Here is a 14692-nt window from a genome sequence, read left to right as displayed (position 1 = left end):
AATAAAATCTTAAAAAAAAAAAATCTTGTCTTTTATTTTTTTTCAGTATAATGAGTAATTAGCATTTTTTTGTACTGATACAGGTTTTTTTTTTTTTTATTAAGATTTTACTTATTTATTTGAGAGAGAGAAAGTGAGACAGAACATGAGAGGGGAGAGGGTCAGAGGGAGAAGCAGACTTCCTGTAGAGCATGGAGCCCAATGCGGGACTCGATTCCAGGACTCCAGGATCATGACCTAAGCCAAAGACAGTTGCTTAACCAATTGAACCACCCAGGCGCCCCACTGATTCAGTATTTTTTTATTTTAAAGATTTTATTTATTTATTTGACAGAGAGAGACTCAGCAAGAGAGGGAACACAGGCAGGGGGAATGGGAGAGTTAGAAGCAGACTTCCCGCCAAGCAGGGAGCCTATGCAGGGCTCAATCCCAGAACCCTGGGATCATGACCTGAGCCAAAGGCAGAAACGTAATGACAGAGCCACCCAGGCATCCCCTGATACAGTATTTTTAAGAAGAGGAAGAAGTCATTTAATAGTTTACATGTCTATAGCATATGAATCCAAAGACATCATGAATAAAAAGCCATATGCTTAACTAAAAAAAAAAAAAAAAAAAAATACCTGTCAGCTTATTGGTTATTTCTCAAAGTGGTACAGCTACAAGATAAGAAATTCTGAGTGAGTTTTCTTTTTTTGCTTTTTTTTTTTTTAAGATTTTATTTATTTGTCAGGGATAGAGGGAGATAGAGCGAGCGAGCACAGGCAGACAGAGAGGCAGGCAGAGGCAGAGGGAGAAGCAGGCTCCCTGCCGAGCAAGGAGCCCGATGTGGGACTCGATCCCAGGACACTGGGATCATGACCTGAGCCGAAGGCAGCTGCTTAACCAACTGAGCCACCCAGGCATCCATCCCTCTGAGTGAGTTTTTATTAAAAACTATCGTATAATCAAATCAACCTTTGTTTTGTCTTACCACAATTAAGTCTTTCTAGTTTGACACTGAAAAATTCAAGAGGCATCTGTGTGGTTTAGTCAGCTGAGCACCCAACTCTTGATTTTGGCTCAGGTCATGATCTGGGGGTTGTGGGATCAACCCCCAAGCTCCCGGAGGGGCTTTGTGCTCTGTGATGGGTTTCTGCTGAGCATAGAATCTGCTTGTCCCTTTCCCTTTCCTCTGTCTCTCCCCCAACATGCATGATCCCTCTAAATAAATAAATAAATAAATCTTTTTAAAGAAATTCAGAGTCTTTGATGACAACTGAATACATACATATATATATATATACATATATATATATAAATTTGGCATCTATAAATTTGTCATTACAAATATATATTTGCCACATTACAAATATATATATGTACAGCATATATATTGCCATCTCGGCTTGGCCCATTTCAGTTTCTTAAGACTCTTACCCCTGTTCATTAGCATATCATCAGTCATCCCAAATATGTTGTGCAGGATCATTCGAAACGCGTTACGGTCTAGTCCGAAGTTATTAAGTCTTACATTAGCTCTTTCCACCAAGCTGTGAAAAAGTCGTAGGAGACACTCTACTTCACTTTTTTTGACTGCAAAATAAAAATACAAATAAATATAGCTTAGACTTAGTCCTTGAGTACTCCAATCTAATAAAAAATATTTTACTAAGCAGCTCTTTTGTCCCCGTGCTGCTAGATGCTCTAGCGATTAGAAAGTAGGACATGACTTGTTACTTGAGAGCTTACCTTTCTGGGAGTCACCAAGAAGTCTCATAAGAGAGTATGTAAATGAAAAATTATGTAATACTAACACTCACCATTATAGATATGCGTAGTATTTATACGGGAAGGAATGTGTTCAGGGAAGTACAACAGAGAATTCCAGGGAGAGAAAACATGGGTAAAGGAAAGACTTAGAACTGCTGTCAGGTTTGAACATGCTTTACTGGGAGCACAGCAAGTTGAGAAGTGAAAATACAAGATTGAAGAGGATGGGTTAATGGCAGAGGGCCTTGAAAGCCTAGTCAGAAAATTACCATTTACAGTTGACTTGAACCACATACGTTCAAACTGCGGGTCCACTTAAATGTGACTTAAAAAAAAATAAACATAGTACAGTACTGTAAATATATTTTCTGTTATGATTTTCTCCCTTTCTTTCTTTAAGAGAGAGAGTGGGGAGGGGTTGAGAGAGAGGGGAAGAATCTTAAGTCTCCATGCCCAGAGCCCAATCTCATGACCCTGTGATCACGACCTGAGCTGAAATCAAGAGTTGAAGGCTCAACCAACTGAGCCACCAAGGTGCCCCATTCTCTTATGACTTTCTTAATAACATTTTACTTACTTTATGCAAGTAGTATATAATACATAAAATATATGAAATATGTTAATTGACTTTATAAGCAAGGTCAGTAATAGGCTATTGGTAGTTAAGGTTTGGGGTAGTCAAACATGGATTTTCAACTGTATGGGTGTTGGTGCTTTTATCCTCCAGGTTGTTCAAGCATCAACTGCATTTTACTGGAGCAATGATTTTTCTCATGGACCATCTATAAGAGAGAATCAACCCCCTCTCCACTGTTTATTTAATCCAGAGTCCCATGTCTTGCCCCAAAACTACCAAGTCAGGATCGCTAACATCAGGCCCACAAATTAGCTTTTATTTTTTTATTTACTTAAAGAGTTTTATTTATTGGGGCATCTGGGTGGCTCAGTTGTTTAAGTGTCTGCCTACAGCTCAGGGGGTCCTGGGATTGAGCCCCACATCAGGCTCCCCGCTCAGTGGGGAGTCTGCTTCTCCCTTTCCGCCTGACACTCCCCTGCTTGTGCTCTCTCTCTCTGTCAAATAAATTAAAAAAAAAAGTTTTATTTGTTTATTTGAGAGAGAGAGAGCAGGGAGGAGGAGTAAAGGGAGTGGGAGGAGCAGACTCACCACTGAGCAGGGGGCCCAACACATGGCTCCAACCCAGGAACCCAGGATCATGACCTGAGCCAAAGGCAGATGCTTCACCCACTGAGCCACCCAGGCTTCCTGGAATTAGCTTTTAAAGAAGAGCTGGGTTGATTCTTCTAGGACCTAAGGTGGAGAAGTGGTTTAGGAAAATTCATGTAGCAAAATTATATTTAAGGGGAAAACTGGAAGCATAGAAGCCAGGCTTGGAGTGATAGGGCTTTGGTTAGGGAGGTGGAAATAAGATCAGAAACTGGGAAAGGGCCTGAGAAGTTAGAGAAAATCAGTAGGACTTGGTGACTAATTTTCAAATAGAAATTTCCAATATTCCAACATCCATATGCCTAGATTTCAGTCTAGACTTAGGAAAAGGGTATTTTTTTTAAAGAAGTGTGTGGATATTCTAATGCATTTTCAGGACTTAGAATTAGGGAATTAGATTTAGTGGGTTGGGGGGTACTAAAGTGCCTAGATTCCCCTTCATTTCTTACCTAAACAGGGGACTTAGACAAGTCATATAGCTTCTTAATGGTCAGAGTCCTCACCTATAAAATTGGGTATTGTCCTAAATGATCTTTGAGATTCTTTTCAGTTCCCGAAAACCCAATTCTATGAATCAAAGATTATTTGAAAGAACCAGAAAAGCTAGGAAGGAAAGCTGGTTATTATTTCTTTTTTCTTCTCCAACCCCTGCCTCCTACTTTCTTTTTATAGAGAATGTGGGGAGAAATTTTAGATGCTGTCTGAGATGATTTCATGTCCCCCAACTGAAATCAATGACAACACACAGCACATACACAGTTTACAACATTAGGGTTTCTATGATGGTCAGAGTGGTTTGGTTCTTAGGGGAATGGTTGACAAAATCTGAAGAATAAGGAATTACAAAGGTACCTACTAATACTGTTTTATGAACTGAGTTAGATTCTCAAGCTCCACAGTATAACTGAAATATGACATACAGGTCATTTTTATCCATCCAATAACCATTTATTTTTTTAAAGGATTTTATTTATTTATTTGACAAAGAGAGATCACAAGTAGATGGAGAGGCAGGCAGAGAGAGAGAGAGATAGAGGGAAGCAGGCTCCCTGCTGAGCAGAGAGCCCGATGCAGAACTTGATCCCAGGACCCTGAGATCATGACCTGAGCGGAAGGCAGTGGCTTAACCCACTGAGCCACCCAGGTGCCCTCCAATAACCATTTATGAAGAGCCTCTTGTGAACCAGGCAATGCATACACCATGCTTGCTGCTCACCAAGTTGTTACCCTTTGGCTAAGATTAAAAAAAAAAAAAGTGCTGCAAGTATGACAAGCACTACGATTGATGGTGTTTGATGGTGACCCAAAGGAAGGAATAATCAATTGGAGTAGGCAGGAGGAAATTAAAAGTCCCAAGGAGGTGTCATTTGAGCTAAAGCCTGCCAAAGCAAGCATTTGTTAGAGGAGGCAGCTTGGAGGTATGTTCTGAGAACTAGCTGCAAATGGTGTTGTGCAGCTAGATGGCAGACTTGACTTTACAGACAATGAGGAGTTTCTGGAAAATTTTCACTGGCAAGTTAACAGGATCGTATTTTCACTTCAGGGAGAACACGTGGGATGCCTGGGTGGCTCAGTCAATAAGGGGTCTGCCTCTCAATCACAAAGAAAAGTTCAGAAGGGACTCAAACACCTGGAAGCTAAAGGCCACCTTGCTTAAGAATGCTTGGATCAACCAGGAGATCAAAGAAGAACTGAAACAATTCATGGAAACCAATGAGAATGAAGACACTTTGCTCCAAAACCTATGGGATACAGCAAAGGCGGTCCTAAGGGGGAAATACATAGCCATCCAAGCCTCCCTCAAAAAAATTGAAAAATCCAGAATACACCAGCTGTCTCTACACCTTAAAGAACTGGAGAATCAACAACAAATCAAACCAACTCCACACATAAGGGAAATCATCAAGATTAGAGCTGAGATCAATGAGGTAGAAACCAGAGATACAGTAGAACATATCAATGAAACTAGAAGCTGGTTTTTTGAAAGAATCAATAAGATTGATAAACCATTGGCCGCACTAATCCAAAAGAAAAGAGAGAAAGCCCAAATTCATAAAATTATGAATGAGAAGGGAGAGATCACAACTAACACCAAGGAAGTAGAAACAATCATCAGAAGTTATTATCAACAGTTATATGCCAATAAGCTTAGCAACCTAGATGAAATCGATGCATTCCTGGAAAACTATAAACTCCCCAAATTGAACCAGGAAGAAATCGACAATCTGAATAGACCGATATCTAGTAACAAGATTGAAGCAGTGATCAAAAACCTCCCAAAAAACAAGAGCCCAGGACCTGACAGATTCCCTGGGGAATTCTACCAAACTTTCAAAGAAGAAATAACACCTATTCTCCTGAAGCTATTTCAAAAAATTGAAGCAGAAGGAAAACTTCCAGACTCTTTCTATGAAGCCAGCATTACCCTGATCCCCAAACCAGGCAAAGACCCTACCAAAAAGGAGAATTTCAGACCAATATCACTGATGAATATGGATGCTAAGATTCTCAACAAGATCTAGCAAACAGGATCCAACAGCACATTAAAAAGATTATCCACCGGGGCACCTGGGTGGCTCAGTGGGTTAAGCCTCTGCCTTCGGCTCAGGTCATGATCTCATGGTCCTGGGATGGAGTCCCATATCGGGCTCTCTGCTCAGCAGGGAGCCTGCTTCCCCCTTCTCTCTCTCTGCCTCTCTGCCTACTTGTGATTTCTCTCTTTGTTAAAGGAATAAATAAAATCTTTAAAATAAAAAGAAAAAGATTATCCACCATGACCAGGTGGGATTTATCCCTGGGCTACAAGGATGGTTCAACATTCGCAAATCAATCAATGTGATACAACAAATTAATATGAGAAGAGAGAAGAACCACATGGTCCTCTCAATTGATGCAGAAAAAGCATTTGACAAAATCCAGCATCCATTCCTGATTAAAATGCTTCAAAGTTTAGGGATAGAGGGAACATTCCTGAGCCTCATCAAATCTATCTATGAAAGACCCACAGCAAATATCATCCTCAATGGGAAAAAGCTTGCAGCCTTCCCGTTGAGATCAGGAACAAGACAAGGATGCCCACTCTCACCACTCTTGTTCAACATAGTATTAGAAGTCCTAGCAACAGCAATCAGACAACAAAGAGAAATAAAAGGTATCCAAATTGGCAATGAAGAAGTTAAACTCTCTCTCTTTGCAGATGACATGATTCTTTATATGGAAAACCCAAAAGACTCCACCCCCATACTACTAGAACTCATACAGCAATTCAGCAACGTGGCAGGATACAAAGTCAATGTGCAGAAATCAGTGGCCTTCTTATACACTAACAATGAAAATACAGAAAGGGAAATTAGAGAATCAATTCCATTTACTATAGCACCAAGAACCATAAGATACCTGGGAATAAACCTAACCAAAGAGGTAAAGGATCTGTACTTGAGGAACTACAGAATACTCATGAAAGAAATTGAAGAAGGGGCGCCTGGGTGGCTCAGTGGGTTAAGCCGCTGCCTTCGGCTCGGGTCATGATCTCAGGGTCCTGCATCGGGCTCTCTGCTCAGCAGGGAGCCTGCTTCCCTCTCTCTCTCTCTGCCTGCCTCTCTGTCTACTTGTGATTTCTGTCAAAATAAATAAATAAAATCTTAAAAAAAAAAAAAAAGAAAGAAATTGAAGAAAACACAAAAAGATGGAAGACCATTCCATGTTCTTGGATCGGAAGAATAAACATTGTTAAAATGTCTATACTGCCTAGAGCAATCTATACTTTTAATGCCATTCCGATCAAATTCCACCGGTATTCTTCAAAGAGCTGGAGCAAATAATCCAAAAATTTGTATGGAATCAGAAGAGACCCTGAATCACTAAGGAAATGTTGAAAAACAAAAATAAAGCTGGGGGCATCACGTTACCTGATTTCAAGCTTTACTACAAAGCTGTGATCACCAAACAGCAAGGTACTGGCATAAAAACAGACACATAGACCAGTGGAACAGAGTAGAGAGCCCAGATATGGACCCTCAACTCTATGGTCAATTAATCTTCGACAAAACAGGAAAAAATATACAGTGGAAAAAATATACAGTGGAAATAAATGGTGCTGGGAAAACTGGGCAGCTATATGTAGAAGAATGAAATTCGACCATTCTCTTACACCGTACACAAAGATAAACTCAAAATGGATAAAAAAGACCTCAACGTGAGACAGGAATCCATCAGAATCCTAGAGGAGAACATAGGCACTAATCTCTTCGAATATCAGCCCCAGCAACTTCTTTCAAGATATGTCTCCAGAGGCAAAGGAAACAAAAATGAAAATAAACTTTTGGGACTTCATCAAAATCAAAAGCTTCTGCACAGCAAAGGAAACAGTCAAAAAAACAAAGAGGCAACCCACGGAATGGGAGAAGATATTTGCAAATGACAGTACAGACAAAAGGTTGATGTCCAGGATCTATAATGAACTCCTCAAACTCAATACACAAAACAGGCAATCATATCAAAAAATGGGCAGAAGATATAAACAGACACTTCTCCAATCAAGACATACAAATGGCTATCAGACACATGAAAAAATGTTCATCATCACTAGCCCTCAGGAAGATTCAAATTAAAACCACACTGAGATATCACCTTACACCAGTTAGAATGGCCAAAGTTAACAAGACAGGAAACAACATGTGCTGGAGGGGATGTGGAGAAAGGGGAACCCTCTTCCACTGTTGGTGGGAATGCAAGTTGGTGCAGCCTCTTTGGAGAACAGTGTGGAGATTCCTCAAGAAATCAAAAATAGAACTTCCCTATGACCCTGCAATTGCACTCCTGGGTATTTACCCCAAAGATACAGATGTCGTGAAAAGAAGGGCCATCTGTACCCCAATATTTATAGCAGCAATGGCCACGGTTGCCAAACTGTGGAAAGAACCAAGATGTCCTTCAACGGACAAATGGGTAAGGAAAATGTGGTCCATATACACTATGGAGTATTATGCCTCCATCAGAAAGGATGAATACCCAACTTTTGTAGCAACATGGATGGGATTGGAAGAGATTATGCTGAGTGAAGTAAGTCAAGCAGAGTCAATTATCATATGGCTTCACTTATTTGTGGAGCATAACAAATAGCATGGAGGACAAGGGGTGTTAGAGAAGGGAGTTGGGGGAAATTGGAAGGGGAGGTGAATCATGAGAGACTATGGACTCTGAAAAACAATCTGAGGGGTTTGAAGTGGCGGGGGGGGGGGGGGGGGGTTGGGGTACCAGGTGGTGGGTATTATAGAGGGCACAGATTGCATGGAGCACTGGGTTTGGTGAAAAAATAATGAATACTGTTATGCTGAAAATAAATAAATTAATAAAATAAATAAAATAAAATAGCTTCCAAAAAAATAAATAAATAAAATAATAAAACATCTTTCAAAAGAAAAAAAATAATAATAAGGGGTCTGCCTTCGGCTCAGGTCATGACCCCAGGGTCCTGGGATTGAATACTGCATTCGGCTCCTTGCTCATCAGGGAGTCTGCTTTTCCCTCTGCCTGTTCTGCCTCCTGCTCCCCCCTGCTTAAGCTCTCTTGCTCTCTGATAAATAAAAATCTTTAAGGGAGAACATTCTGGCAGTAGATTCTTGAAACTACCTGATGAATGAGGAGTTGAGATATGACAAGACTGTCTTCCCAAAAACAATTTTAACAGTCCTTCCCATGCCATATGCTCTTTGTACAATTATTTTGATATTCCTCTGAGAGATGGGGGTCTCTCCTTTACTTGAAACTAGGAGGGAGCAGGGTGTGTGTGTGTGTGTCTGTGTGTGAGACTGTTTCAACCAGTAGAGCTCAGTGGAAATAAGGCAAGGAAGGTGACTTTTCAAGGCCAGGTCACAGAAGGGGATGCAGCTGCTCTGAGGCTGAAAACTTGAAAACTGCTGCCTCCTCCTCCCCCTTCTTGAATATGAAGAAAAAGGAAGCTCAGGTGTGGATGCACTATATGGAGTCCAGAGTATGTTAATGATTGCCTGATAGTCCTGCTCGGTTCTGAGGGAGAGAATTATCAACGAATGGAAATGTTAGCACAACAATGTGAAAATGGGTCCCTGAGGAAAGGGAGGTTTTGAGTCAGGAGCGGCTCTGAGTCAAATACTAAGAAGTCATTCAACACAGCTATCAAGGATTTTAGGCCCAGTCTTTAGCAGGTACTTCCTCTGGGTTTTATCCACGTAAGCTCATATTTCATTACATCTTAAAACCTTACTCATGAGGTCAAGGAACCATGGTAAATTATATGTGAAAGATCACATGTGAATGAGGATGGCGAGGTCCTAGAGATTGGCCCATGCTATTTATTTTGGAATAATTTTAGATTCACGAAAGAGAAGCAATGATGATAAAGTTTGCATAAAATCTTCACTCTCTCCCTGTTAACACCTTACAGAACCATGATACAGTTGTCAAAACAAATATGCTAACATTGGCACATTATTATTAACTAAACTAAAGATTTTACCACTTTTCCTACTTAAGTCCTCTTTAGGGGTTCCAGAATCCAAGCTAGGATAAACTTGGTTGTCATGTCTCTTCAAATCTGTGATAGTTTTCAGTCTTTGTGATCTTGGTATTTTATTTTGCATAACGTTCCTCAGTTTGTGTTTGCCTAATGTTTTTCTCACAATTAGACCATGGTTAGGTGTTTTGGTGAAGACTACCAGAGATAAATTGCTGTTCTTCTCACATGTCAGGGTGATACATATTAAGAAGGTTAACGGCTGATAACTTTGATCACTTGGTTAAGCTAGTCTACAGGGTTCTCCACTCTAGTTATTGTTTTCCCTTTCCACAATCTATTCTCCCCCCACCCACAATTTATTCTTTAGAAGCCAACTATTCAAGTAAAATGGAATCCCACTACTTGGAAAGGAGCATCTATACTATTATTTGGAGTTCTCCTGAAAGAAAGAGATCTTTTCCCCATTTACTTACTCAATTATTTATGTCACTATGGGGTGGGGGGTGGCAGAGAGACAAAGAAGACTTATTTGTAACAATTGTTAATCTTCTTACTGAAATTGTTCTAGTTTTGGCCATTAGGAGTTTGAGTTGGCTCTTGTATATTTCACATAGCACAACCCACTGGCTTTTTCACCTCTTTGCTTCCTGGTACTATTTGTTGGGCTAATCTCATATCACCTCTGTGTGAGATAACAGGGAATATATATATATATATATATATATATATATATATATATTGGTCCCTGCCCCTGGTTCCTAACACATAGCTCCCCAAACTCTTGGGATTTCCTAAATGATGTGAACAGTAGGAGTATCTTTTGTTAAATTTAGTCATTGACCCTGGTTCTCAACACAAAGCTCCTAAATCTCTTAGAACATCGGGGTGGAGGGGTAATAGGAATCTTTTGTTCTAATGAAGTGACTGCTAGTGACTTCTGGATGGGAGCCGGTCACCAGAAAGACCAAAGTGTTGATTGAAAGCTTGGAACTTTCAGCCCCATCCCCTGTTCTCAGAAGGGTTGGCTCTTGAGTTAATTATCTATGAAGCCTATGTGATGAAACCTTCATGAAGCCCCCAAAATAGTGTTCAGGGAGCTTCTAGGTTGGTGAACATATGAATGTCCTGGCAGAGAGAATGGAAGCTCCATGCCCTTTCCCACATACCTTGCCCTATGCATCTCTTCCATCTAGCTCTTCCCGATTATATCCCTTTATAATAAATCAGTAATTTATTAAACTATTTTTCTTAGTTCTGTGAGCTGCTCTAGCAAATTAATTGGACTTCCAATTTATAGCCAGTCAGTCAGAAATGAACATAAAACAACCTGGACTTGTGATGGTCATCTGAAGTGGGAGACAGTCTTATGGAACTGAACTCAACTTACGGGATCTGATGCCATCTCAGTTAGTGAGATTTTAATAAAAAATCGCTGGGATGTCCCAGAAAATTCCTTGCTGGGAAAAAAACCACACAGTTGTTGGAGACCAGAAATGTCAGAAGTGTAAATGTGGTATTTGGTAGTAATGTCAGAGTAAAACAGAAACATACAGGTGTGGTGTAGGGTTTCCTTCTACACTCTGTGCAGCTACTTCTTCAAGGAATCCTGGTTCTTTTTATTGGAGACTGGCATTTAGACACCAAGGCCTAGGCACTGGGTGTGCTGGTTATTATTGGGGTATTAATATTTCTAAGCCCAATACATAATATGGCCTAAACGGAATGTGACAAAATTGAGAAATGGGGAGGTTGAATGTTTGCCTCCTTTTAAGACTTTATTGATACTCTCCACCTAAAAAAAACAAAAACAAAAACTTAGGAATATTCACAAAGTGATGCGTTCTCAAAGAAACTGTGTCAACATGATCAAATAATGTATTATCTAAGACTTATGTATCTTGATATCCCTTCCCTTAAAAATCACCATTGTCCATGAAAAAACATAATGTGATGTATTAATAAATATTAGGTTATATTCTTAAAAAATAATGGGGGGAGGCAGAATATTTCCAAGCCCTCTCAGCAGACACAGCTGGAAAATACGTATGCATACTAACCTATATATGCATACATATTGGCCCATGTTATGTCTCACAAAGTGAAAGGTAAATATTGGGCTACTGGGTATCTAGGTGGTCCTGGGCTAAGTCCAGAAGAGATTATCAATTGAATTAAAAGATTCATGAATACTCAGGGGCTCTTGAATTCACAAGAGTTTATCATACTAGATGTAACCTATTTCCTCCTCTTGGTAGGAGTGGATCGAAGAAATGCAGCTCGCGAAGTATATGGATTTTAGCAAGGCATTTGAGAAAAACCTCTTACCCTTGAATTAATTGTCTACGCAGTATCCAGTAATGCCAAGCACCATAGTAGGTTCTCAAATGTTTGCTGAAATAAAGGATAACCCCTTATAAACAGGAGAGATAAAGGGATATACTGGATGAGTCAGGGTTCAAAGTAACTTCTTGATGGCAAGATAATCACTTGAATCAAACAAGAAATTATTGGGAAGTTTTAAAATTCTTCAGTTAGCTTTAAAAAAAATTTTTTTTTTAATCTATGTAAGTGTAAAAATTGTGGCTAAACAACACTGTGAAAAAGACTGGGTCAGCTCCTATCAGTCAGATTGGGATTATTAGGGTGATAGAACTGAAGTTTCATGAAACTTAAGATATATGTTGGCTAATTGAATTTTAAATTAAAAAAAAAATTCTACGGGAAGACAGACACCATGTAGTTAGTAATATTATTTACGTTTCTGAAGAAGGAAGAAAAAAGTACAATTTTCTGTGTTTAAAGCACAAAATAAGGCAGTAGGTAGTGGAAACCCCTGCCTATTAGTTGTTTCTAAATGACAGTTTTGAAGGCTTAAGGGAAAAAATTAATTATCAATGTGAGAAATAATACCAAGACAATAAATCAGCTAGGTTTCAAATTCCACAGAGACCAAAAAAAGATTTAATATACATACACACACATACATGCACACACACAAAGCCAGATTGCCAAGGATGTGTGAATATGCAACTTAATGTGTAAATTTAGAATAATTAAAAAAAAAAAAAAGAAACTCATAAATTTAAAAAAGGAACTGAAGTTTCACTTGGAAAAGATAATTTTGATCAGGAATTCTTAAGCTTAAGTGTGTCTAATACATGGAGTCAATGATCTGGATGCTTGGCCCCCACTTACAGATTTTTAAACATACGTAGGGTGGTATCCAGGAATCTGCATTTTCAATATGACTCTTTAGGTAATTCTGATGGTGGAGATACTCCTACCATATTATGAGGAAGAAGTACCTAGCCAAGATAAACTACAGAATTTGTGGGCCCAAGGCAAAACTCAAAACATTAAGTAAGTGTTAGCAGAGCATTAAACTAAGCATGGGGCCCTGTGACAATGCACAGGTTGCATACCCATGAAGCCATTTATTATGTCCTGAGGTAATGATCTGCCACCCCCACTAGATTAAAGGTTTAAAAAAATCCTACTTAATTTTTAATTCACATTTAAATAGTCACACATATACTTAAACAAAATGAGGCACCTGGCTGGCTTGGTTGCTAAAGCATGCAATGACTCTTCATCTCAGCATTGTGAGTTCAAGCTGCATCTTGGGTTTAGAGATTACTTAAAATATTTTTTTAGATAATAGCCACCCATAGCTAATGGTTACTGTACTGGACAATGCAGCTCTAGCTCTTGAATGTTTTATTCCAGCCAGCTGCCCCAAGACAGTCCTTTCTTGAAAGGAGGCCAAGATGGCACTAGTTATTAGCCCTCCCCACACCTACCTATTAAGAACTACATTCCAGGGGCACCTGGCTTTCAGTTGGGAGAGCATGAGACTCTTGACTTGGGGTTGTGAACTGGAGGCCCATGTTGGGTTGTAGAAATTACTTAAAAATAAAACCTTAAGACAACAACTGCAACAAAACTAAATTCCAGTCCTGAGAGGCCAATGTCTGTCCTGGTCTCAACGGAAAGACCCAAGAAGTGAGCCAAATTCAACTTTCATTCTGCACTTTCTATGGGACAGTACTATACAGAATGACCATATGAGTACAGAATGCTTATCAGTAGCATTAATTTGAGAAAAATTGAGAGCAGGTTCTGGCTCAGACTTACCTGAGTTCTATTTTTGCCTCCACTAGAAAAGTCCACTTTAATTCCAGACAATCTAAGACTTGGGTTTCCTCATCTGAAAACATGGAAAATGTCACCTCCCTCATTGGGTTTGAGAATTGAAGATGAACATAAACTGTTCAGCACAGCATCTTCCCAATAAAGAGCTCAATAAACATGAGTTAAATAACTGCAGTGTGAAATAGTAATCTGGTTACACTGCTGAATAGCTACAGCCTGAGGTTTTTTTTTTTTCTTTAAAGATTTCATTTAATTTATTTGACAGACAGAGGTCACAAGTAGGCAGAGAGGCAGTAAGAGAGAGGGGGAAGCAGGCTCCCCACTGAGCAGAGACCCTGATGCAGGGCTCGATCCCAGGACCCTGGGATCATGACCCGAGCCAAAGGCAGAGGCTTAACCCACTGAGCCACCCAGGCACCCCTACATCTTGAACTTTTGATTGTAACTTAGCATCAACACTTTGAAAAGGAATGCCACTCATTCCTCTTTTCATATAACTGTTAAGTATCCTCTTAGTAGGAGACTATATGAATATCAGTCTGGTCTAGTATTACATACTCATAACCTACAGACTTTCAGAGAGTTGTTTTTAAGTAACAAATTAGGTATTGAACACACATTTGAGTAGCAGATATTAATGAAAATAGTCTTTAGGATGGGGAGAGATTAGATTTTTAAAGTCTGCAAAATCGCCTTTTGAATGTTATGAAACTCAGGCTGTTCAGAAAACAGCAAACAGAAGATAGCATATTCAACATTGGTTAAATCTGCCAGATGGACTTTAAGGGCTGTCTGACAGCAGGATTGGAAAATCAGGCCCTAGAAGTGCCTGAGGAACGCAAGTTATTTAAAACACACCTGGTGTAGGGGCGCCTGGGTGGCTCAGTGGGTTAAAGCCTCTGCCTTCGGCTCAGGTCATGATCCCGGGGTCTTGGGATCGAGCCCCGCATCGGGCTCTCTGCTCGGTGGGGAGCCTGCTTCCTCCTCTCTCTCTGCCTGCCTCTCTGCCTACTTGTGATCTCTATCTGTCAAATAAATAAATAAACAAAATCTTAAAAAAAAAAAAA

At 39.8% G+C, this 14692-nt stretch overlaps 1 protein-coding gene across 2 annotated transcripts in view; it reads right to left on the bottom strand.

The window, feature by feature from the left end:
* LOC132015952 (calaxin-like) overlaps nt 1-14692 on the bottom strand; it is a 32105-nt gene that overhangs the window by 16384 nt on the left and 1029 nt on the right. For both annotated transcript variants that reach the window (XM_059396862.1, XM_059396863.1), the window contains exon 2: nt 1420-1575. In XM_059396862.1, coding sequence (XP_059252845.1) covers nt 1420-1575 — 156 coding nt within the window. The remainder of the gene's footprint in view (nt 1-1419; nt 1576-14692) is intronic.

Source organism: Mustela nigripes, chromosome 4, assembly GCF_022355385.1.
Source record: "Mustela nigripes isolate SB6536 chromosome 4, MUSNIG.SB6536, whole genome shotgun sequence".
Taxonomy (NCBI): Eukaryota; Metazoa; Chordata; class Mammalia; order Carnivora; family Mustelidae; genus Mustela; species Mustela nigripes.
This window is presented reverse-complemented; position numbering and strand designations above follow the sequence as displayed.